Genomic DNA, 26,751 nt, shown 5'->3' with positions numbered 1-26,751 from the left:
TAACGGCTTTTCTGTCCATTGAGTTGTTATGAGCTTCAAAGCAGCCGAAAGTTTTACCTGTCATTCTGGCCGCCCTCAAATCCGTGGCGGAAGAAGTAGTTCTCAAACAAAGAGGCTTTTAAAATAACTCCGTTGTTGTTTTCTAGTTTTCGTTTTTCAAACGTGTGCCGTCAAACTGTTGTATAAAAGCAATATCGCTCTCGGAGTCGTGTGATATAGCTCTATATCATCACGGCTGTGATTGCCTCCGGCACTCGGCCTGCGGCCTCGTGCCTCTGGCCTAATCACAGCCGTGAGGATATAGAGCTATATCACACTCCTACTCGAGCGATATTGCTTAAATATATATATAGATACGGTAGGGATAGGAGGCGGGTAAGCGGATTAAACTGGTTTTGCCGGTGGTCTTTGGTCAGGCATCGGCTGGTCATCACGTTGAAGGACAGCCAGTAGATCAGTGGTCCGATGACCTTCACAGCAACAGGAACTGGGTTTGTTTGTCTCATTGTCCTCGGGGTCAAGGACGAGACAGGGAGACAAAAACAGAGTTCTATTAGCGTAGGGGCCATTCGCATGTAATGCAAGTGTCATACATCATAGTGGTTTAAGTCAGCTCGGTTCCAGACAGGCTAACTATTGCGGCGATAGCATATTACCCATATGAGGTATGTGAGTGCTTTGCTCTAGACAAAAAAACTACTGCGGGAAAAGTACATTTACTGGACATTTTATGTGAATGCTTTGTTAAAGAAAAATGTCTTAAGTTTAGATTTAAATTGATCGACTGTGTCTGATACTCGAACATTATTTGGTAAATCATTCCAGAGCTTAGGGGCTAAGTAGGAAAAGGATCTACCACCTTTAGACACTTTTGATATTCTAGGGATAATTAAGTGACCAGAATTTTGTGAGCGCAGTTTACGTGACGGATTGTATTCTGTTAGTAGTTCTTAAATATACGAGGGCGCTAGGCCATTTAAGGCTTTGTAGGTGATTAGTAATATTTTAAATTGTATGCGATATTTAACTGGTAGCCAGTGTAAAGATGCCAGAATTGGACTGATGTGGTCATACTTTTTAGATCGAGTAAGCACTCTTGCGGCGGCGTTTTGAACCAACTGTAGCTTGTTTACCTGATTAGCATGGCATCCCCCGAGTAACGAGTTACAATAGTCTATTCTAGAGGTCATAAAAGCATGGATAAGCTTTTCTGCATCTGATGCAGACAGCATATGGCGTATTTTTGAGATATTTCTAAGATGGAAGAATGCTGTGCGGCCAACATTGAAGATATGACTATCGAAAGATAGATTGCTGTCGAACATCACGCCTAAATTCTTAACCGTGGAAGATGGCACCACCGTGCAGCCATCTATGGGCAACTTGTAATCTGACATATTATGTTTGTAGCGATTCGGTTCAATAATAAGTATCTCTGTCTTATTGGAGTTGAGCTTAAGAAAGTTATGTGCCATCCAGTCCCTAATATCACTAATGCAGTCTGTTAGCTTAGAAAACTGGTGGGTTTCGCTAGAATGCGACAAGATGTAGAGCTGGGTATCATCCGCATAGCAGTGAAAACTTATGTTATGTTTCCTGATAATGTCTCCTAGAGGTAACATATATAACGAGAATAGGATAGGGCCTAGAACTGATCCCTGAGGTACGCCGTATTTAACGGGAGAGTGATATGACTCTTCCTCATTTACATAAACAAAGTGATATCGATTGGTTAGATACGATCTAAACCAGGCTAACGCCTGACCACTGATGCCAACATAGTTTTCTAGTCTATTGAGTAAGATTGTGTGATCTATTGTGTCAAAGGCTGCACTAAGGTCTAGTAATATAAGGATTGAGATTTCACCACGATCGGATGTTAATAGGAGGTCATTTGTAACTCTAAGCAACGCTGTCTCTGTGCTATGGTGGGGCCTGAATCCTGATTGGAACTTTTCATATGTATTATTATTTTCTACGAATGTGCGTAGCTGGCTTGCCACTACTTTTTCTAATATTTTAGAAAGAAAATGTAGATTTGAGATTGGTCTAAAGTTATTAAGATCTCCCTGGTCAAGGTTTGGTTTTTTAATGAGCGGTCTAATAACTGCTAGTTTGAAAGCTGTTGGAACGTATCCTAATTCTAGAGATGAGTTAAAGATATTTAGTACCGTGTCTGACACTACATGAAATACCTCTTTTAGTAACTTTGTGGGAACGGGGTCTAGTATACAGGACGATGATTTGGATGACGTTACTAATTTAGAGAGCTCTTCTATTGTAGTAGGTTTAAATGACTCAAGATGTTCGTTTGGTAATCTAGTGTATAATATTTTTGTGTTAATTTGATTAAATTACAACATAACGCATGTTCAAACACAGCCGGACACATTGCGGTAATGAGAATTTCAGCAGAAAATGAGATAAAATTTACAATTATAAATTCTTAAGTTGAAATCACACATTGTGCAAGGTAGAACACAGTATTGTGTTAATTCTGATGCTTTTTAATGTTACTATATTACACATTTTAAAGCTAAAATCATTAGTGCCGTGGTGTTTCAATGGTTTTGTGAGAATCACCCAAATATTGCTGTAAAACCCGTCGCTCTCGGCTACACGTACTTTACAAGATATGTGGACCAAAAGTATTACTTTATTGTACAATAATAATCCATGTATTTTAACAGTATTTAAACAGGTGGACTCCATAAATGATCCATATTGTTAGCAGTCTGCTGTGTTTTTTTTTAAATAGTTCAATGAAGTTTGGATTTTATTTAGGGGAGAGCAGTGGCGAAAGTTCCATTTTTCAGAAAAAACGTGATTTTAAAAGAAAATGTTTTAGACAGAGAATATTTTTGCTGTTGTCAATAACTCACAAGTGTGTAAATCAATATACATGACTATGACATTGTTAATATGTAACTGGAAATATATTTTGTTATATTCTAATGCTCTCAGAGTAATACACGAGTAATATCTGCATTTTCACATTTCCATCCAATTGCTAAATAATACAAAATGCTCTATGCAATGAAATTTAAAACTATTACACAAATGGCTATTCTTTGGAAAATCTCAAAACTGTGTAGTAAAAATCCGTAGCGCTGATCGATTAAACTTCAGCTCAGGGCTGGGTTTCCCGATAATGATTGAACTTAGCACTTAAGACCGCTTTCTATGAGCTACTTAACGAACATTTGTTGTTCATTTACCTGTGTTTCCCAAAAATGCACGTATAACGATCGCTCGCAGCTGGGTTTTATGTGCTATACGAGTCGTTACCCATTTGTCAAGTGCTGAAATTTCACCAATAGAATGACTCAAATTTGTAGCACAAGCTTGTTTAGGCTAATGATCTTAAGCTGATGTGCACTAATATTTTTATAATATTTTTCATTATTGTTCAATGTTTTTTTAAATGTTTTAAAATTGTTCATAATAAAATATTATTTTCCATATTTATTTATAACTCGTCCCACTGCAAAATGCCTTCTGCATTTTATATTACAGTTTAGATTATTATTATTTGTGGTTGTTTATTATCTATGTTTATTTATTATTATATGGATTATTGCATTGTACCGTAAATATTTATTTGGTTTCTTTAATCAGATGCCATACCCTTCAAAAAAAAATTTTTTACTGTAGCCAGATGAATTATAGCAGAAATTGGTTAGAACAATTATCAATTTGCTAGTACCAACTTTTACCAAAATTGTACCAAATACGTTTTCCTCCTTTGTTAATTTATGTTTAGTCATTTAAATTTTATTTTTCATTTGAATTTTAAATATATTATATTAAAGTAATTTAAACAAATAAGCATAGAAAACCCCAATAAATAAATATAGCCTACATTTAAAACATTACATTATCGTCATTGCAGGAGTGTAATTTGCTGGTTGTCCTGCAGGTGACCTTGTAACACTGTTGTCTTACGATGCACTTATGAATTAACGATTACTACAGACCGCTCGTTGATCTACGATGATTTTTAAGTGCTACTTAAGCTACGAAGCTTTTGGGAAACGGCCCGTAATTCTAAGATGATTCGTACGATCGTTTTTACGATCTACTTAGCCATACGATGCTTTTGGGAAACCCGGCCCAGGTTTTTATGAATGTCAGTTCTTCACAGACTCAATCAATCATTTTTTTAAATCTTGGTTGTATAATAGAACCTTCCGTGTTAGAATAGAAAAGGGCCATATATTGTTGTTATAAAATAAGCAGCACATACGGTGTGTGAAATATCATGTTGTAGCAATAATTTGTACTTACGGAAATGATTAAAGTAACCTGTTCAAGATGCGTCCCATCACAAATGCTGATTGTCAGATTATGCATGGATTTAACAAATACACTTAATAATTAAAATATTAGCCTACATGAACTAAAAATATTTAGTTTTTTTGCTGGACCGCATATTTCCATCAAGTTTAACTGACATGATAGAAATACTGCGAGTCCGCCCGTTCCATTTTAATGGCAAACTTTACAATCAATAAAAACATGCAGATTCATTTGATAAAATAAACCGTATCCAAAACAAATATAGACATAAATACAGTGAATTAATAAAAAAATGTAATAGAAAAAGAGACCGAATTAACCACTGATAGCCCACTAGTTCATTTACTTATTGCAGTTCAGTGTTAGTAATTGGCCTAGTTTTCGCTTAGTGCTGATACAATCCAGCAAATGAATAAATACATGTTGATATATTTCAAATGGATTCTTTATTGCCGCAGATAAATATTATAAATATTCTCATTATATTATAATACAAAGTGTAATGACTTACCACTAAAGTCAGAGGCGAATCGTGTCCGGGGAGTGATTAATTGACTCGTGTCAATTGAGAGTGAGGAGTCACGTGCCAATTTGGGCGGGGTTTGAGCCGGTCGGCCATGACGGTAGGAAACGCTATCGGTTGCCAGGGGCAACTTCACAGAGGCGCGACTTCCCGAGCTCTTTAGTTTATTATTTCGGCAGGACAGAGACGATCTACAAATACGATAAAGAAAAGGAATAAAGCAATGCAAAAATATAAGGCGAAAGAAAGGGACCTTACAGGAACAAGCTCACAGACAGCGTTGTACTGGAAAAGGTAACTTAAGTTTCTTTACATGCGTTTAGTGTATTGTAATTACATTGCATTTAGCAGACACTTCTTGACCAAAAGTAATTAACTGCGACGGTTTCTAAACACTAGATTGTAACGAGATGTTCAATGTACACAAACGTTTCCAACATGTTTTGATGTAGAATATTTAGGTATTTATTTGTCATTTGATTTTAGCCAAATGACACATACTGTAACTTTACCAGGTTTTTGTGTTGGGGGCTGCAAAGTGGACAAACCAGTTCTGGGTTGGCTATGGTAGTTATATGTGTGATTGCAAGATGTAAATGATTAAAGATTAAAGCCATTAACAGTGTGGGTAACACTTTACTGAAGGGGTGTGCATAAGACTGACATAAAACCTTCATAATTATTTATGACATGACACATGTCATGAATATAAAGGAGGTTTTATGCATGTTTATGACAATTGTAAGTGTCATTCGTTCAATTATGACATTTTTAATGCAAATATGCCATTGTTTGAGATGCCTTTGTAATGCATAATGGTCTCCATTTCGGTAACCTAAAAAACTGTATTCCATTGCTTGTATATCTTCCATATGTACTGGAGGTACTGGAACAGTTTTTAACGCAGCAGTAACTGCGAGGCATGGTAAAACACTGATGTTACGTTCGTGAACGAATCTTTCTTTTTGAACTAATCTTTTAGGTGAACGAAACGTTCTTGTTCACGCCATCCATTGACTCATATTTCTCGTTCACTAGCCGTTTCTCAATGTCAAGGATACTTCCTTGGCAGGACTAGTCCTTACAAGTCACTTCCTTCAGAGGCTAGGCGAGGCTCCTTTTAAGCATTCGGAGAACACGTTAAATGGAACAGGCTAGCAAGTGCACGTCATTACGTCATAGAGACAGAGCGCAGTTATGCAAATTTGAAAACCACGCCCACCGGGGGGAAAGCAATCCAACCGTCTCCATTGACTTTGTATTGCGAGAAGCCGCCTCCTTGTCATTTCTGGCTTATAACAAAAAACTGAATGGTGCCTAGAAGCTGCTGTGTGGCAATATGTACAGCTAGCAAGCCAAAGAACCCAGAAATAAGTTTTTATAAGCTGTCGACTTTAAAAAACAAGCGTTTAAAGACACAGAAATGGAAACAGGCAACTTTTCATAGTACTACTATTAGTAAAACTGCGTCCACTAGGGGGAAACGTAGTCGGCGATCCACTTTATTCTCCTTAAAGGCTGGGTTTTACAGCTCGACAGCTTATAAAACTGACTGGGTTCTTTGGTTTGTTAGCTGTACATATTGTCACACAGCAGCTTTTAGGCATTATTCAGTTTTTTGTTAAAGTCAATGCAGACGGTTAGATTGCTTTCCCCCCGGTGGGCGTGGTTTTCAGGTTATGACGCGCTGCGCTCTTTGAAAGGTGTGCTTTCGGTGCTGCGCGCATAGGATTGTGGGTGATTTCAGCGCGTGAAGAGCGCGAAGGATACAAATTTGCATCCTTTCCTGTATATGGGATATTTCTCGAACGAAGGACTCAGTCCTTGTCTGAAATTTCAAGGATCCTCGACATTGGAACAGTCCTTCGACGGACGTCGATGACGTAGCATCCTTGAAATTCTAGCTTCCGAGGATCCTTCCTTAACATTGAGAAACGGCTACTGAAATTTCCCTCCCTTCTTGAGGAGCACGGACAAATGAAGCGCGGCTTTCTTTCCGCCTTCAAAGAGTGACAAAACTACGAGCCAATGGCAATCGAGTATAAGCTGTGGCCGAGCATATGCTTGGCTCAACTTACTGAATGAATACGCCCTTCACTGACCGAGCCGCTGCCCGCTGTTTTGAGTCTGAACGAATGAGAGAGAGAGGATCGCGTTCTTAAACAAACTGAATGACTGGTACAAGTTACAACCTAATGAATGAGATGAATGAGAGGGATCGTATAGAAAGCTAGAGCAACGTAAACAATCTTGTGAAAGAATCATGTGGTTTTATTTTAGTAAAGTTATAGAAACCATGTTTAGGCGGACTATTTACCTTAATACAAATGATAATCAAGGTAATTACCGTTGAAAAATGTGGTATTTCTGTTTAATATAGTTTTATATATCTATATAGTTTAATCCACCCTTTCACTGAACTTAAATCAGTCATCTGCGTCTGAACGAAGTCTTGAACGACATGACCGAAATTATATGATTCGTGAACGAGGATCTGATGACTGACTGAACCAGAGAAGGCATGCACGGGAGTCTTTATTTACAACAAATCCAGATTAGATGTACTATAAATGTACGTGTGTCTTAATATATTCTGTAGTTTGATAAAATTATGCTTAGTATTTCACAATTTGAGCTTTATTAAAAACTAATGAGTTTTTGCAAGTCTTTCATTGTCTTATAACACATAATGACACACATCTTCACCACCTATTGGCGTATTTATGTAAAATTAAGAAATGGTCACTGAACGAATCAGTGAACGAGTCTGAACGAATCATTTTGGTGAACGAACTGAAATTGAACGAGTCACCTAAATGAACGAAAATTTCCATCACTGTGACTGTAGAATTGCGAAAAACTACTTTATTACCGAGCTAAGAACACACGTAAACAATCATGTTCTGCCGCCGGAATCCTGCCAACATGGCGGAAAGGGGGAGGAGCTCTGTACCATGACGACAGCTCCTCACTCTCAATAAAGGCAAATGTTCTTTATATGGTGAAATTGCGTGTATTTTATTGGAACAAGCATAGGCTACAGTCACCATATTTCCATTGTTCATTCATTCACAGTTTATAGTCCACGCCAATCCTGGACATAATATACAAGTGTAGCTAAACAAAAATCCAAAACGGTGAAAGTATATGCTCACACAATAAATCTCACATATTTGTGGTAAAGATCAAGTCCTGTTTCACGTTGTTTCACGGTAAAAAAACTGTAAGCTTCCCTCGTACACACAAACACCTGTCCCTCTATCCCAGGTGCATTCATTTATTGATTAAAAGAGATTGCCCTCTACTGGTTCAACGTGGAATTTATATTAGGCTCCTACACAAAGTTTGTAGCCTCTTACAAACACATGTAAACACAGCTTGCTCTTCATCTTTCTTTCTCTCTTTTACACGGCTTACGGCGTTATGTATGGAGATTGAGATCCATAAGAAATAAGCAATACCAACAAAAGTATTTCATTCCAAAAATCTTACAATTGTCTTCAAACAGCATATGTCGGTGGACAGTAGCCTTAACTTTTGCGTATGTTAAATAACATATTTTTGAAATATCACTATATATATATATATAGGAAATGTGCTAAATTGCATGAACATTAAAAATCTATTATTCTATGCGTTCCTTTTTATTGACAGCCATTAAAAAATAAGCGACGTTGATAAACAAAACAAAATTATAAGAATGTAAATCCGCTCCATACTGGACTTGAAACGCAGCAGCTTTGACATTTGAACCGCACGCCCTAACCACCAGGCTAACTGAGACAGTTCATGACAAGTCGACTTATACAGTTGATCTGGCCTCTGTTACACCAGGTGGGATTTCATGTTTACTCAAAGCTGTGAAATATTTCAAGCCCTTACTTATTGTCGAGGTATTTACTTAATAATTGGGACACCTAATATGGGGTTGGTGTGCTATTACCGCTCCTATTTTAACATGATACAGAGATACAGTATTTTCCTTAAGCTACTATAGTAATATATTTAATCTTAGTAACGTTAGAGAAAAACTATAATTTGCTGCCCATTTATGATTTGCTGCACATGCATGTAATCTTTAAACACTTATTTCATCATGAATGATCAGTAATTAGTTGCTCTGGCCTGACTCAGTTCATCATTGATTGGGTGCCCTGCTGAAAAAAAAAACAGCATACCAGCAAGACCAGGGGTGTATTCCAGAAAGCAGGTTATGTGACTTACCTAGGTAAGTTTAGGAGTAAGCGGATAAACTCTGCTTTCGGTTCCAAAAACGGAGGTAACTTTCGGGTTATGTAAGTAACCATAGCAACTGACTCTCTGAAGATAACTCTCTGCTCCGGAGCAAGTTATGTTGCAGGGTAAGTTCATTTTAGTTAATAAAACGAGGCTCCGGAGGATGTCTGCGCATGCGTGTACTTATGATGAGCGTGCAGCGGGCGTGGAAGCATATATTTTGCATAATATTACAATATTTAAGCATTTATTTTATTACATTTACAGTCACGAATATTTATTGCTGTCTTAAAACATTTACGATATTTTCTTTACAGAAACATTTTTTTTAATAACATGGATTGATATTTGTGATTGGACTAATTACTATAAATTTAATTATGTCCATTATTGATAAAAAATTATTCATATTTGTGTTCGGACTAAATACTATACATTTAATTATGTTCATCATTAATATATCTCCAAATATCAGTAGATGTATGAAACACATTTCCATCAGTTAATTAATGTTAACAAGTACATTTCTATTTAAATTTGGTCAATTCATAAATAACCTCATCTTTCACTTACTAGATAATTTGAGATGAATCTAAAGTTATAATAAATGTGTGTGCAAATACATTGTCATTAATGAATCTTAACCTATGTTACTTAAGTGACAATGTGGCAATGTTACAGTAAATGGGTATAACAAATAGAAACACATGATGCCTTTCATAATAATAATTACTGAGGGACAGAAGTTACCCCTGGCTGCAGTCTCTGATAGGCATGTGCATCTGACCTGGCCCACAGAATGACACCCATGAAGCACAGGCATGATTTAACACTGACCCGCATAGTGACACAGGTGAAGCACAGACTTCATTAGGTGAATCACTATTGAATCACAGACATGGCATAGTGGTCAGAGATTTTCTATTATCAGTTAGAATCATGTACACAATGAAATGAAATTATAAATATATATTTCATAGTATAATATTTATTTCTTAAACATGCAGATCCTTAGCCCTCTCTCTACATTTGATCTATAGTTGGTGTTTTTCTAAATCACCTTTATTTCTTTAAAATGGGCCTTTTGTAGCTGCTCTCCAGAGCTATCATTTTTGAGCAAAAGGAAATTGAGATATTTGCATATATTAGATGATAAAGGACATATTACAACATGTTACTATTGACACTAATGTAACATTTCTATTCTCCAATTCTGTCACAGCAGATCCTAATGGTCCAATGCAAATGAAGTGTAATGAAAAGCATTACAGTGTAGTGTAATGAAAAGCATTACACAACATTATTGAAAATCTGTAAGGACTGTATTGACACATACAATATTGGACTTAAATGGGGTAAAATAGTTTCGTATTAATTTAATAATTAATTAATTAATTGTATCTGTTTTGTAATCACGCACTTCTAAGCCGATTATAAAACGTTGATTTTCCCAGAAAATATTGGTTTATAATGTTATTTCTCATTTAAAAACTTTTAAGTTCTCTGACGTTTCCATGGTGACTCGTGAAATCTGCGATCCATTGACAATGCCTTTATGTTGTTACCGTGAGCGCGCTTTAACTCTGGGTTACTTTCAGCGAGTTGATTGAACTAACTCTTAAACTGTGTTTTGGAACCGACATACCCCGAGTAAGCAAGTTTGGGGTTGATCAACCCAAAGTTCGGGGTTAGTCTGATGGTAAGTTAACCCTGCTTTCTGGAATACACCCCAGGATATGTTGTGTTTTGGTGCTGGTTTGCTAGTGAACACCAGCTAAACCAGCATCAAACCAGCATCAGCACCAGCATTAGCCCCAGCTAAACCACCACCAAACCAGCATTAGCACCAGCTAAACCAGCATTAGCACCAGCATCCCATGCTGGTCATACCAGCATATGTTGTGTTTTGGTGCTGGTATGCTGGTGACCACCGAGTAAACAAGCATAGACCAGCATAATTCCCATGCTGGTCCATGCTGGTTTGATGCTGGCTTTTTCAGCAGGGTGAGAACGGTTCAAACCTACTGGCTGTGGAAATCGATGGGAGGGGCTCATTATACCACTAGCAAACGCCGCAAAACAACGCGCGCTCTGTGCAACCAAAACGCCGTTATTTACGGCGTCATATGGCAAGACAAACGGCGTCACAAAACGGCGTCATTGATCGTATTATAAAACGCCGTAAATAACGGCGTTGTTGCCGATTTTCGCGCGCGTTTGGAATCCAGACAGCGTATTTAGCAGTGCAAATTCTGTTTTAAACGCCGTTAAATACGGCGTTTGGATGCAGACGCGATTCATTCATTGCGTAAATGTGAACCTTCTGGCTTGCCATAGGATTCCCGAGTCTGGAGCTGGGATCGAATGGGGGACATCTTATGCTGCGTTCCAGAGCCCATCCAAACCAGTGGGACGTGGGACTTATCCTTCTTGAAGTGTCCCAGCTCCTACTTCAACAAAGCGTTCCAGGCATTTGAAGTGGAACGTAAACAAAAAACATGGACGACCGACCGGTCTTCTTAAGGCTCGTACAGACTACATAACTTTTAAACGTCGGTCCGAACTGTGCAGTTCACACTACAGTAAAACATCAATTTAAACATCTTTACAAAGTGTTCTGGAGCCATTATATAAAAGCGCTGCATGTCGCTAAGTAACTTGGTATATTTTACCGTAGTTTCATGATAACAGATAATAACGACATAATGTCACGCCATAATATAAAAAAACAAGTTGTGTTAAAATTACAGTGTCTAAAACAACCCTACAAGCAGAGAAGTACAATTTATAGTCTATTCCTTGAAGATTTCCTCTCACACGACGACGCGATCTATGGGCGCTGCCATTGTCCTCCGACTTATTTTTCTGAAGTCGGGGTAGGTCGAACTCCCCCGAGTTCGCCGGTAGGAGGCCAATACTAACCAACTGCAGAAGCGCAGACACATACGTCATGACAGTCTGAGACTGACAGTCCCAGACTGACAGTCTGAGGCCGGAAGTGGGCCTTATAAGGCATTCCGCTACTTCTATGTCGTTGTAAGTAATACGGGAATATGATAATGCAGGCATGCGGGTTTTCTGTCTTTTATGCTCTGTACGGACGCTGACTTTGTTAGAAAATCATACCCATTATATCAAAAGCATGGACTATGATGATCAAGACCCACGTCGATAAAAAAATGCAGGGCTTGCACAGAGCGATTCACTCGACATCGTGAGATCAGAGTGCGTGTTTTGCTTGTTTTAAGAAATGTATTAAAAAGATTTAATTTAAAAAGATATATTTACAATATTTTGTTACGAAACACGAGAGGAAGCAAATGCAAGTTAAGAGTTTTATTGTAAACAGAGTAAAATGTCACCCGCTCAGCTGTTTGCATTTACCACAGGCAGTTGAGGTGGCCAGCGTGAAAACAGTAAACTCCAGTCTGTGATAATCCAAATCCAAAATCCAAAACACGATCACGAACACGAGAGCAGGAACACGGCAGACAGGAACACACAGCACGAGACCTCACTGACATCCAGAACATCCAGAACGATCTGACAAAGAACACGAGAACTGAGTGAGTATAAATAGGTGAGTCAATGAGCTGCAGCTGGAGCGAGTGATGATCATCAGGTGCGCTGGAGGTAAGTGCCAAACACACCCACACACCTCTACACAACACAGCCATGTGAATCAGAAGGAAACAATGTATTCATAAACCGTGACAGTACCCCTCCTCCTAGGAACGCCGCCTGGCGTTCCCAGACTCCTTTACCTGTCGATTGAATTCCTCGATAAGAGAGTGATCCAATATGTCCCGAGCAGGAACCCAACTTCTCTCCTCCGGACCGTAACCTTCCCAATCCACCAAGTACTGAAATCCGCGTCCCCTCCGCCTAGAGTCCAGAATACGATTTACCGAATACGTGGTTACCCCATCTACGAGACGAGGGGGGAACCGGGGCAGGCGGATTAAGGCGTGACAAAAACACAGGTTTAATCTTGGAAATATGAAAGGCGGGATGAACTCTCCTGTATGCAGGAGGAAGACTAAGGCGGACAGTCACTGGATTAATGATTTTAGTGACCTTGAACGGGCCAATGAATTTGGGAGCTAACTTATTAGATACGGATCGGAGAGGAATATTCTTGGTAGAAAGCCACACTCTTTGACCAACGACGTATCTTGGAGGCCTAGACCGGTGGCGATCGGCTTTGGCCTTGGTGCGCTCCCGCACCTGGAGTAAAACCTCACGGGTTCTAGTCCAGGTGCGACGACACCTCTGAACAAATGCGTGAGCAGAGGGGACCGTGACTTCGGATTCCAAACTGGGAAAAACAGGTGGTTGGTAACCTACACTACACTGAAACGGCGATAGGCCCGTAGATGATACCGGTAAAGAATTGTGGGCGTACTCCACCATAGAGAGCTGTTGACTTCAGGATGAAGGATTCTCAGGATCGCAACACTCTCTCCAAATCTTGGTTGGCTCTCTCGGTTTGACCATTGGTCTGGGGATGAAACCCTGAGGAAAGACTAACAGTCGCCCCTAGTAATTTACAAAACTCACGCCAAAATTTGGACACGAACTGGGGACCCCTGTCGGAAACCACGTCTGTCGGGAGAAGAGGAAGGGCGGATGAACCCGTTTGCTAGAGAATCAGAAATGTATTTCTCCATAGCCTCCCTTTCGGGAATCGAAAGCGAATATAACTTGCCTTTAGGCGGAGACTTACCTGACATTAATTCTATAGCACAGTCATAGGGACGATGCGGAGGAAGAGAAGCAGCCCGCGACTTACTGAACACTTCCTTCAGGTCATGGTACTCTGCGGGCACGTTAGATAAATCCACTGCCTCCTCCTGAAACACAGACAAAGGCACAGACGAACAAGCAGAAACAAGACAAGACTCATGACACTTTACACTCCAAGCACACACTGAATTAGTTTGCCAGTCCACTTTGGGGTTGTGTAATGTTAGCCAGGGATGTCCAAGTACCACAGGAGCCAGAGGTGTGTCCAGAATGTAAAATGAAATAGTTTCAGTGTGGTTGCCCGAGGTGATGAGTGTGAGATTCTCAGTGACAGAAACAATGGTGGGAAGATCTTGTCCGTTGAGTGCATGAACTGAAATCTGACGTGAAAGAGGTCTGAAGGGAATCTGGTGTTTGACAGCGAATGAATGGTCCATGAAATTACCTTCTGCCCCTGAATCCACCAGTGCTTGACAATCATGATGATGTGCTGACCACCTCAGTCTCACCGGGAGAAGCGTAGATGTAGATGAGGACTTTTCGGCTGAGACCCCGCCCGATAGTAGCCTCGAACTTACTACCGGGCTGGGCCTTTTACTGGACAGTTGTAGGCAAAGTGACCAGTTCCACCGCAATATAAACAAAGGCCCTGGGACCTCCGCCGCTCCTTCTCCTCCCGGGAGAGTCGGGCTCGACCCACCTGCATGGGCTCGGGATCGTTGACAGGGCTGACCGCGTCTCCACCAGTGACTCGAACTCCCTCCGTTCTGCTGATGCCGGAGCTGGGCGTGACTCTACGATTCATACGAGTCAACCGGGAATCGACTCTCAAAGCCAGTTCAATGAGTCCGTTGAGTGTAGTGGGTAACTCCATGGTGTAAATCTCCCGATGGACGCGATCAGCCAACCCATGCAGGAACATGTCCCACTGCGCCTCCTCATTCCATTGACACTCGGCAGCAAGCGTTCTGAACTCAATCGAATAATCAGAAACTGACCTCTCTCCTTGCTTCAACTCCGCCAGTAGACGAGCCGCTTCCCTACCAGCGAGAGCTCGATCGAAGACTCGCTTCATCTCCGCTGAAAGTGTCTGGAATGAGGCGCAGCATGGACCTTGGTTTTCCCACACCGCCTTTCCCCAGAGCGCCGCCTTTCCCGTCAAAAGGGTTAAAACAAACGCCGCCTTGGTTTGTTCATTGTTGAAGGTTCTAGGTTGCAAAGAGAAATGCATTGAGCAACGTGTTAAAAATGCTCTACAAAAATTCGGCTCACCAGCGTAAGATTCAGGAACCGGTAGGCGGGGCTCCGAGGACGTGTTGTTATCCGGTGGTATGGGTTGAACAGGCGGTGTGGGCGGCGCAGTGGGCATCTGAAGTTGTTGAAATTGTTGGGTGAGCTCCGATACCTGTGCCACCAACGCTTGAACAGCGCGACCAGTCTCACAAAGATTGCGTTCCTGAGACTCCATACGTCGGTTGCTACGATTAAAAAACTCCTCCATGGATGTAATATTAGAACTCGCTGCTTCCATGATGTGGTCAGATCGTTCTGTTACGAAACACGAGAGGAAGCAAATGCAAGTTAAGAGTTTTATTGTAAACAGAGTAAAATGGTAAATCCAAACAGCTGAGCGGGTGACACAGGCAGTTGAGGTGGCCAGCGTGAAAACAGTAAACTCCAGTCTGTGATAATCCAAATCCAAAATCCAAAACACGATCACGAACACGAACACGAACACGAGAGCAGGAACACGGCAGACAGGAACACACAGCACGAGACCTCACTGACATCCAGAACATCCAGAACGATCTGACAAAGAACACGAGAACTGAGTGAGTATAAATAGGTGAGTCAATGAGCTGCAGCTGGAGCGAGTGATGATCATCAGGTGCGCTGGAGGTAAGTGCCAAACACACCCACACACACACACACACACCTCTACACAACACAGCCATGTGAATCAGAAGGAAACAATGTATTCATAAACCGTGACATATTTGAGATGCAACTGTATATTATTTATAAATATATAGGGCAATTTCAGAATGAATGAGGCACTTTTTGCCTTATGAGATTAATTATATTTTATATATACACACACCGTGACACACGTATGTATGTAAGTTATGTCTGTTTATGTATTTGTGTAAAATAATGTAAAAAATAAGAATTGTTATTTGCTACAGACAATTGTTAATAGTTTTTTTTGTTGTTAAATGTATAGTTTATTATCCATTTTTTATGTGTCATAAATGAATAAAAATAAATGTAACACAAATCTTAAAAATAAAGCTTGAGCATTTGATTTGAATGAAAAAGCATTTTAATAGATGTTAATGTTTAATAATTCTCCGTCCATCTCCGGTCTGAGATTACAACTCCGCCACTTCCGGCCTCAGACTGTGTGTCATAAATGAATAAAAATAAATGTCACACAAATCTTAAAAAATAAAGCTTGAGCATTTGATTTCAATGAAAAAGCATTTTAATAGATTTTAATATTTAATAATTCTCCGTCCATCTCCGGTCTGAGATTACAACTCCGCCACTTCCGGCCTCACGCCTGTTTCACACATACTCCGTATGCAGTGCGTTTGCGGTACGTAATTTTTTAAGTAGCCATGTTAACAGGTTAGAGCTTTCACACAGCAAACGTATGTGGTCCGTCCTGTCCGTTGCAGATGCGGTGCGGTGCAGCAGTGCGGTGCAGCAGTGCTGCGATCGTTTCGGCAGCGAGCGAGTCTATTTTTGCTGTATGGCACGCAAGCTGCACGCGCTGATTTAAAGTGATAGCGCATGTTTTGAGGTCAGAATGAACACGGATTTACACAAAAATGCAGTAATTTCCCTCTAAATGGATGTAAATAAAGTTTTTCAGTAGTTTTTTTTGTAATCTTATTTGTTTAATCACAGTATGAAGCAATTAAGGCAAAACACTTACCACGAGTTAAAAAATGATATGTATAACATCTTGTTAAATATTCTACCGTGTTTATATACATTGCATATACATAAAGTATGCTATTAATTTTACCATTGTTTAATTATACTAACACAGTCTTTTAGTTTTTATTTGTAAAACAACCCCAGATAGCACGGGCACGTCCGCAAGACGTCCGGCAAAGACCCGGAGATCCGGAACACATCTGGTGTGCAAAAACATCTTAGAGGCTGTTTACACTTGGCATTAACATGTGTTTTTGTCGATCGGATCACAAGTGGACGACGTTAATGCCAGGTGCAAACGGTGTTCAAAACGTTTTGAGCTCGTCCACTTTCGACCACTTTTGACCACATCCAGAGGTGGTCGAAACCACTTTCGATCGGATCGCTTTGGAGTTGCAGAACGCACATGTGGTTGAATGCATTCGAACAGCCACACGCGACCGCCTTCTCTCTGCCCATTTATCTAATCTGAGGTATTAAACACAAGTTTTACGTCTTTTTTGACTTCTGGCGTGAACATTCGGTGAACAGCGCTATTTTTAGCCTTTCATTGATAAAACTAAACGGCTGATCTCCGTAGTTTCGTTTTGAAAGCGTGTGAAAGTTGCTATTTCATCAATTGCGCTGAAAATTCAAAGAAAGCTCTTACATACTCATGTACAAAACACTGTGCAGCATGTTTACTTGCTAAATAAGCACTGCACTCCGACATAATACTAGTTTGCGTCCATATAAACTCATAATTACTCCCGCTCGGGTTTGAATGACAGCAGAGAGACTCGCCCACCGTCTCACAGACCACCCCCTCATAGTATTCAGCACAGAAGCGGTCGAAAGTGGACAAAAGAGACGGATTTAAATACCAGGTGTAAACGTAATGTGTCTCTCTCGTCCACTTGTGATCCGATCGATGAAAACACATCTTAATACCAAGTGTAAACAGCCCTTTTTAAAGGTCTTAGAAAGAGCTGCTTTACATACATTCTAAATCAAAAACGTCTTGCAGACGTCTTTAATATGTCTATATGACATCTTTTAGGAAACGTCTCAGAGACGCACCGCAGATGAGCAAACAATCCAAACAATACGTCCTGCAGATGCAAACGCAGACATCAAATAGACGTCCTCGAGATGTATGTGTGCTATCAGGGACAGTAACCAAATGTATATTGTCTTATAACAATATCCATATAACCATGGAATTTTTAGTTAAACTAAGGTAATACAAATCATAATCAATCTGACAAAAAACGTTTTGTCAACCGTTAAAATTATGGTTAATTTTTCTAAAGAGAACTATACAAAATGATCTGTTTGATAGACGGGGAAGCACCTGTCAATCAGCGCTATTATAACAGAGCGAGGCGAGAGACGAACGTGCTCAGTATGGAATAATGTGTTGATCTTGAATGATTGTAAGAATACATTTGCTTTAAATATAATGTTTGTCATACAACGTTTTGGGAGATAATAATGATTTTTTTTCAATTGTTATTGAGCTTATTTAGACTTGTTGCAGTTATAACAGCGTGTTTTACCTCAGAGTTTGTTTCAGTAATAATGCTGTTTTTCCGGTAATAATAATACAATTTGCATGTCAATCTTGCTTCCTTGTCTGTTTATTCATGTCATTATGCTGTTATTTTAATTATTTGAGAATATTTCTTGCCATATGAGCTTCATTGCCGTTATATAAATACTCTCGTCTATGCAAATATATAAATAATATAGGAAATGTAGCCTATAATGTAACCATGCTTGTCACCTATATTTTCTCTTGAAAAGTTATAATGCTAATTTATATTTATGATATATGTGGAGATAAATAGACCTTTGATCCTTTCATGTGTCCTGACCACCCAGATAGCAAAATCTTCCGGGCCTTTTCTGGATTCTTCTGGCATTTGTTTGGTTTGTGTACGATGTTGGCAAATGGATGGCAACCCTGAAGAGTTCCGGAATCGGTGGTGGCGCAGCTAGGGTGCTGGAGAGAGGGGCATTATGGCTCTCTTCTGGCAAATATGAAACATGCCAGATTCAACGTATTTTTCAGTTGCTGTTGTGGGAGTGACTGAAATGACTTACTCTCCAGTTTTTTCATAAGATATATAAATATATATATACAAAATAAAATATTTTTTTTTTGCATAACATGAGTTTGTGCTGTGTGTAATTATTATGTATATATAAACACACACACACACACACACACACACACACACACACACATTCATGTATGTATTTAAGAATCATTTACACGTGTATATATATTTATTTAAATTTTTATATATTCTAAATTATTTATATAAATAAAAAACTATATTTAAATAAAACATTTATTATTATTATGTTTATGTTTAAATATACATAAAAAACACACATTACAAACTCATATATTATGCAAAAAAATACTTTTATTACATTCTCTATATTGCCTTTGTCATAACTTTATGAAATTAGACGAAGTTACAAATTTAATTTAATAATAAATTAATTTGAATGAAATTGTATTTAAAATGTATGTATGATATTTAAGTATGAAAAAACGAACTTATTAAAACATTTGTAATTACCCTTTGACCTTGCTGCAGCGCCATTTTAAACGGAGTCGGATACTTCTCATCCTCAGTACCTGAACCACGCCCTGAGGTAAAGTGTGTTGCTTACGCTCAACTATGATTTATTTTTAGTTATTCCATTAACCATTGTGCAAAATAGCCAGTTACACTTATGTTTTCTGTTGTATGTATATTGTAGGTGGTAAGTTCCGAGTAAACTGGCATTATATATGATATGAGAAGCATTAAACTGTCCCGTTTTTACATAGTTGTAACGGTCGTTAACGTTAGTCTGACCAAACCAAATTATACATTTTTTCTGACAGAGATTTCACCGGGGACTATCAAGAGCCAAGTAAAAGTAAGGTAAGCTGTGTTCTGTATGTTTTTATCTCCGTTGATTTTTTTTGCGTAGGCTATGAAACACGTCTTTTATCTATAAGTAGATCTTTTCGCACGCTGTACGTTAACGCGCCCTCATGAGCGTCATCACATTGTCATAGCAGTTTTAGATGACCGGAATTTGATGGCAAAATTGCATATGACGTATGGATAGGCAGTTTATTGGTATTCTAATAGCATTTGTGCACATTTTTAAAGTATTCAAAGGTTGTTTGAAGAAATCCGTATAAAAGCCATAGGCTATTTCATGTCTATTCACACTGCATGGCGTGGTCAAGATGGCGCCTGTCGTTCTGTCTGGTATGCAAGAGGCAGACATTTTCCCGCTGCATTTTTACATGAGGGATGCGCCAGCCTTATTCTAAATTTGAGTTTGATATGTTTTCTATTTAATTTTGGGCTTTTAGAAACATTTCATTGAATATCAATCAAATAAGAGTAATATAATTTTACAAAATACGGACAATATTCAAAATTCATTATTACAACAAATTAGAAAAGAAAAGAAAATGCAAAAAATATACATATCTATATATATGTATTTATGTATATAGATAGATAGATAGATAGATAGAATAGATAGATAGATAGATATGTGTATATATATTTTTTTTTCTATTTCTCTATCTGATATAGGCAGTATAAGATGGCTATACCGATGACACTCATAGTGTTATCCAATTGCGTCCGGACGTTTTTTGTCTTTTCCCATTGCATGGTTTCTAGCTTATTCCACAATTGAGCCTGACAGATTTATACATGCAATTATATTATTAATAAACTGCAGGCTTCAACATGAAATATTTAATTTCGCAAAACATTTGAGTATTTGTTGTCCAAATTTCCAGATAGAAATGTGTTTATGTTGCAGCTTAATTTTGATGGATTGCCGCTGTTTAAGAGCTCGTCAACTCAGTTCTGGCCAGTGTTAGGCATGTTGCGTCACAAAGATTATGTTTCCAGCAGGCCACTGTTAATTGCTTTGTTCTGTGGTGAGACTAAACCCACTTCATTGCAAGAGTATCTTGGTGCCCTTGTTCAAGAATTGACAATGCTGAGAGAGGGATTTGTCATAGGCTCAAAAACAATGTTTCTGAAGGTATGTTCGGTCATTTGTGATGCTCCTGCTAGAGCCTTTATCAAACAAGTGAAAGGCCATACAGGTTATGCAGGATGTGATAAGTGTGTACAGCCAGGTGTTTATGCTCATCACCGCATGACATTCCCAGAGGTAAGTGCTGCTGATAGGACTGATGAGTCATTTGCGAGTGGGACAGATGAGGAACATCACACAGCAGTTTCCCCTCTGCTTGAAACAGGTATCGGTATGGTCAGTCAGTTTCCTCACGATTATATGCATTTGGTTTGTTTGGGAGTAATGAGGAGGCTCTTAGATTTGTGGTTTGGCAGTTCTGGCCCTCTTCGGTGTCGTCGTTCGGTCGTGACATGCAGGAGATCTCTGAAAAGCTGGTAAGTTTGAAGGCATTCGTCCCAGTTGAATTTGCTAGGAAGCCAAGGAGTCTGGCAGAAAGACTAAGGTGGAAAGCAACTGAACTCAGGCAGTTCCTTCTGTACACCGGTCCTCTTGTTCTTAGGGGTGTGTTACCTGAGGAAATATATAACAACTTTATGTTGCTGTCAGTTGCCATCTCGATTTTAGCCAATCCCCGCCTTTGTTCAGCTCTGAATGGTTTTGCGAAAATGTTACTTGTGTCATTTGTGGAGCATTTCAGTAAATTGTATGGTCCTGAGTTTGTTGTCTACAATATACATGGGTTGATTCATCTTAGTGATGATGTAAATATTCATGGTCATTTAGATGTGATCTCTGGGTTTCCATTTGAAAATTACCTGTGTATGTTAAAAAACATGATCAGGAAACCACACAGCCCTCTAACTCAGGTGATCCGTAGAGTGTCTGAAGTTCACAACCAAAAACCTAGCGTTGAAGTTAAGTGGCCAAAAATGCAAGTAAAAATGGAGCATAGAAATGGGCCTGTACCAGATTTGTTTGAAGGGGATGTTCTACAATTCAGAGAACTGGTAGTGAATGATGTGCATGTCAGAATTACAGAAGGAGACAATTGTGTTCGAATCAATCAGATTGTTGCTTTGGTGGAAAATATTATTGTCTATGAAGACCAGGAGTACATCATCTACCGTGAATTTGCAAAGATGGAGACATTCTTTAATTATCCAATTGATTCTCAAGACGTAGGAGTTTTTGTAGTGTCAAATTTGTCTTCAGATTTAAAATGTACAAGGCTGAATGACGTATTAAAATATTTCCGGATGCCATTTGGGGAACAGGGCAGTTTTGTTGTCTTTCCCCTTTTACATCTAAAATAACTTAACACTTCCCCCCAACCCTCAGTGTATTTCATAGTGAGCTTCATTAAGACAAATGAAGTGGAGGTGGTGCCAGGTGTGTGGGTAGAAGGAGAGGTTTGTAAATGGCCGAACTACAAACTCGATGCCATGCAGAAGGCCATCAAGAACTGTGAGATGCCTAAGGAGACCTGGACAAGTTATGACATCAGGGTTCTTTACAAAGCAAGTGAGTATTCACTTTAATCTATTGTTCATGGTTTAAGACTAAATCAAGCCACTTTTTTAATGTATTTCTTAAAAATTTTAATGTAATGTTAACACTTTACTTGAATGTGTCTACATGAGTGAGCCTTATTAGCATGACGCACATCATGAACATTATTGAGACTGTCACATGTTAATGACTGGTGTCATTAAGTGTATTTTATTTTTGTAATGTAAAGTTGACACTGGGATGCAAACATTACAAGAACCGAATTATTTATATATAACAATCATCAGGGCTCAACGCAAATATTTTTTGATACTGGCCCGGTCGGGCCAGTGGTTCAGGTTTTCACTTGCCCTGCCAACATTTTCACTGGCCCCAATAGAAAAAGTCAGTGTCACATATTTAAAAATAATAATTCAAAAGTCAAGTATAACTGTATGTTCCAATGAAAAAGGCTTCCAACTTTTCTGCTTTACCTGTAAACTGACAGCAAATTGTGCAAAATATTGCATAGTTTCTTTCGTCGTGTTTTGCCCAAGTAAATGTCTACTTCCAAGATGTTAAATAATATATGTTGATGAAAATATATTTTAGTGACTGAGGGTGAAGCACTGGCCCGATCGGGCAAGTGAAAATACTTTTTACTGGCCAGAACGGCTCTCACGCTTGCCCCGGGCCACCGGGCAGTCCTTTATGTTGAGCCCTGATCATGATCTAATCTCACAACACTAATACCGGTATGGGTAAAGCTTTGTTTTTTTTTACTTGGTTCCTATTCTTGACAGATAGCTTTAGTGAGGCAAGGTTGAAACTTCGCCGGGCAGAAGATGACACAGACCTCCAGTCAGAAGCAGAGGAGGGGAGGCCAGAAAAAAGAAAAAACAGGTATGTTGCAAATCTGCTGAATCCAGGATATGTGTTGCACTCAGTTTTTTGCTCAGTTTGTCTACATAATGTTTGTTTCTTAAAAGAATTGTAAAAAGATTTAAGCATTTAAGTTGCCAAATTTCTGTAAGTAGCAGCACTGAAAAAAATAGTATGTGGGGTAGTTGGTGAGAAGCTGTAAATGGGGGATTAAATTTACTTTAAAACCTCATTTTTATAGTTTCATTCATAGATGTGTCTCTTCATAGTAGGCAGTGTAAACGGGCCTTACATGGCTGTAAGGTGGTGAATAATTTTAGCTATTTTTCTCTCTTCAAAGACCAAACCAGCGCTTCCTCTCGAGTCAAGAGAAGTCTGATGAGGAGCCTGTGAAGCGCAAACCAGTCCTCCCTAAGGTGCCCTCCATTCCACCTCTGCCGTCACTGTTGCGTGATGCAATTTCCTCATCAGATGAAATGTCTCCGCCAGCTAGTCAACTTGCCTCTCTGCAGCCGTTTCATGCCCTTGGACCTCCTGAGCCATCCCACCATCTTGCCCCTCAATCGTCTCGCCACCATGGAACTCCTGAGCCATCCCACCATCTTGCCCCTCAATCGTCTTGCCACTATGGAACTCCTGAGCCATCCCACCATCTTGCCCCTCAATCGTCTCGCCACCATGGAACTCCTGAGCCATCCCACCATCTTGCCCCTCAATCGTCTTGCCACTATGAAACTCCTGAGCCATCCCACCATCTTGCCCCTCAATCGTCTCGCCACCATGGAACTCCTGAGCCATCCCACCATCTTGCCCCTCAATCGTCTCGCCACCATGGAACTCCTGAGCCATCCTACCATCTTGCCCCTCAATCGTCTCGCCACCATGGAACTCCTGAGCCATCCCACCATCTTGCCCCTCAATCGTCTCGCCACCATGGAACTCCTGAGCCATCCTACCATCTTGCCCCTCAATTGTCTCGCCACCACGGAACTCCTGAGCCATTCCATCTTGCCCCTCATGCCGCTTCTGAGATGGACATGCACTCTGGTGAGAACCTATGCTCTATTCCCATTTACAATGTTATAGCTAGCAAAGACTGAGCAGTTTTTAAAATGTTCTGTTTCAGCATTACTACGAGAGATTATTGCCAAGCAGGAGGTGATGTGTGATATGCAAAGAAATCTGCTGCGGATGAAGTGGTTTGTTTTAATCCGAATATGGGTATCAAATACTTTACCATTATGTTTATATTTACCATTTTGTTTTTATTGGTTTTATGTTTTTCTATATGAATATAACCAGTTCAGTTATATACATTGCAGTTTGTTCAAAAAGTACATGGGGAAGGGTCGCTACATGGGGAGGGTAAGAACAAAGGACCCACAGTCTTAGAAAAGTGATGCCATATGTTCTCTATATGATATGAACCATATGTTAAACCCTTGGGAATAGGATAGCGTGCGAGCAAGACTTTAAATGCTCTAGCACAGGGGAAAGTTTTTCAGTGAGTCTTGGAGATCGTGCAGGACTGCTCGGCTTTTATTTGCCTGGTTAATAAAAGTCTATCTTTTGAAAATGAAACCTACTGCTTGAGTATTTTATTCTTAAAGAACCCAGAAAGGGAAAACCACAACAAATGGCGCCCAACGTGGGGCTGGAAAAGAGCACAACAATTGCCAACCCAGATGGAACATGAAAAGAGCACAGAACCAGAGACCACAGCTGGCTTCTCGATGGGCAATACAATCAGGTGGCCACCTAAAAGAGGTAAGCGTTTTGCTTATTCAAAGATTGTATTGTTCACCTGAGATTGCTTGTGGTGGTAAGATTAATCACAATTGCTCTTCCAAATTTAAGAATAAAAAGAAGAAATTAATGATTATTAGACTAAATTATAAGAATAAAGGGTTTCATTTTCAGAGGAAACATGTGCATGCACTCATCTGTTTTGTTACTAACAGGACTTGGTAGGAGTAGAACAGATGATTATTTTTATTTTTGAAATGGCTTTGATGATCGAAGTAAATCGAAGCGAATTTTTTATTTTAAGTGAAGAAAACGCGTAAGAGTTTATGCAGTGTTGGACAGGAAGTGGATCTGCATGTCTATTGTCTGTTGAGGAAGTGAATGATTATAGAGGTCTATTGTCTCTTGGGGACAATAGATGTCTATTTTCTGTTGGGGAGGTGAATGACAATAGAGGCCTATTGTCTGGTGAATGACAATAGAAGTCTGTGCCTGTGGAGGAAGTGTAGGGCACAGAGGTCAATTTTGTGTATCAAAATTGACAGTATACCACCTTAAAGTGGTATATGTTATTGTTTTAATTAAGATCCACGTTGAGGAGGTGTAGTGGGTCCGTTGATTTAGTTGTATAACCACGTTGATGAAGTGTAGTGGTTGTGTTGTTTTATTTAGCAAGGTACTTTAGGTAAAGTACAGTTTTGTTTTGTTTAATTTTATTTGTTTCTGTGTGAGAGTGTGTGTCTTTAATAACCTGAGTCTGTGAGAGCAAGTCTGAGATGAGGAAAGGTGGGGGCTGAGTGAGCAGTGGGTGTGTCTTTCTTCTGTGCCTCTGCAGAGGCCACAGAGAGGTGTTGTGTTACACTAGGGGAGTGAGAGATTGTTTAAAACTGTGGAATGGGAATACAGTTTGAAAGTAGATATAAGTGTATGAATATGATTACGATATGAATAAGAGACAGTTATAAATGCTGGGTACTAAAGATGATATTTGATGATATTGTGGAGTTATTGTAGCTAAAAGTATTAATTATTATAGTTACTTCTAATCTCTGAATAATTCATTTAAATGATTGATTAAAATAAATGAGTGTGCTCGATAGGAAAAGTATAGCTTGCTCAAAAAAGGACAAAAGTGGATAATGGGGTTTGACATTATTTGAAAGACATCCTTTGTATTAAAGATACACTGAATCTGATTAACTGTTTGGGAGAATATATAAATTGCACAAATTAAAACAATAAGATTGTGAAGGGGTTAAGATGAGAAATAATTATAAAATATAAGGTTTGTTATATTGCAAGAAAAGATCATGGCAGTCACATTAATGGATAAATTAGGAAAAAACAACTATTGTGTGGAGAATTGTAAGATAAGAAACTTAATATTCAATTGAGGAAACATCTGATGTGGCATTGTGTGAGAAAAATATAACTAAATAAAAATATAAACTAAAACAATAACAAAGAGTAAATTAAAACACAAAGACATGCTTGAGGAGAGAGAGCGACCCCCACAGACACACAAGCCGAAGAGTAAAAGGGAGGGGGTACTGATGATTACCAGATGTGATTCCAATGCTCAAGGGAATTGTAGTTTTAAGGCAAAGTCTAGTAGAAAGACGAGATGAGGCTTTGAAAGAGGAAAAGTATATTAGGGGAAAAAAAAGTAAAGACCAAGTTATTAAAGGTGGAAATAAAGAGAAAAATTAAAAAGGTCAGAAAATTATTAAAAGGTGAATGACACAGATAAATTTTACAAAGATAAATTATTACCAAATGAAGAGGAGTCTTCATCTGATGATGGAAGGTGGTCACAAAATAAATTTTATTTTAAATCAAAAGGCAATATTTTGCATAGGTCAAGCTGAAACATTGAGGGGCTGATCATT

General features: G+C 39.2%; 1 protein-coding gene across 1 annotated transcript; it reads left to right on the top strand.

Annotated features, from left to right (window-relative positions):
• Window positions 1–20,524: 20,524 nt before the first annotated feature.
• LOC141353298 (uncharacterized) lies at window positions 20,525–25,553 on the top strand. Its single transcript, XM_073859781.1, has 4 exons — window positions 20,525–22,267; window positions 23,038–23,137; window positions 23,457–24,163; window positions 24,243–25,553. The coding sequence occupies exons 1-4, from the start codon at window positions 22,189–22,191 to the stop codon at window positions 24,506–24,508; spliced, it is 1,152 nt and encodes a 383-aa protein (XP_073715882.1). The 5' UTR covers window positions 20,525–22,188; the 3' UTR covers window positions 24,509–25,553.
• The last annotated feature ends 1,198 nt before the right edge of the window (window positions 25,554–26,751 follow it).

Source organism: Misgurnus anguillicaudatus, chromosome 21, assembly GCF_027580225.2.
Source record: "Misgurnus anguillicaudatus chromosome 21, ASM2758022v2, whole genome shotgun sequence".
Lineage (NCBI taxonomy): Eukaryota > Metazoa > Chordata > Actinopteri > Cypriniformes > Cobitidae > Misgurnus > Misgurnus anguillicaudatus.
The sequence above is the reverse complement of the archived record's forward strand: the minus strand, read 5'-3'. Positions and strand labels throughout refer to the sequence as shown.

Excerpts from the sequence above, each read along its gene's own strand:
- LOC141353298 (XM_073859781.1), top strand. The coding sequence starts at position 22,189 with ATGCAGAAGGCCATCAAGAACTGTGAGATGCCTAAGGAGACCTGGACA. Across the intron at positions 22,268-23,037 it reads CAGGGTTCTTTACAAAGCAA|ATAGCTTTAGTGAGGCAAGG; the intron begins GTGAGTATTCAC and ends TATTCTTGACAG. Across the intron at positions 24,164-24,242 it reads TGAGATGGACATGCACTCTG|CATTACTACGAGAGATTATT; the intron begins GTGAGAACCTAT and ends GTTCTGTTTCAG.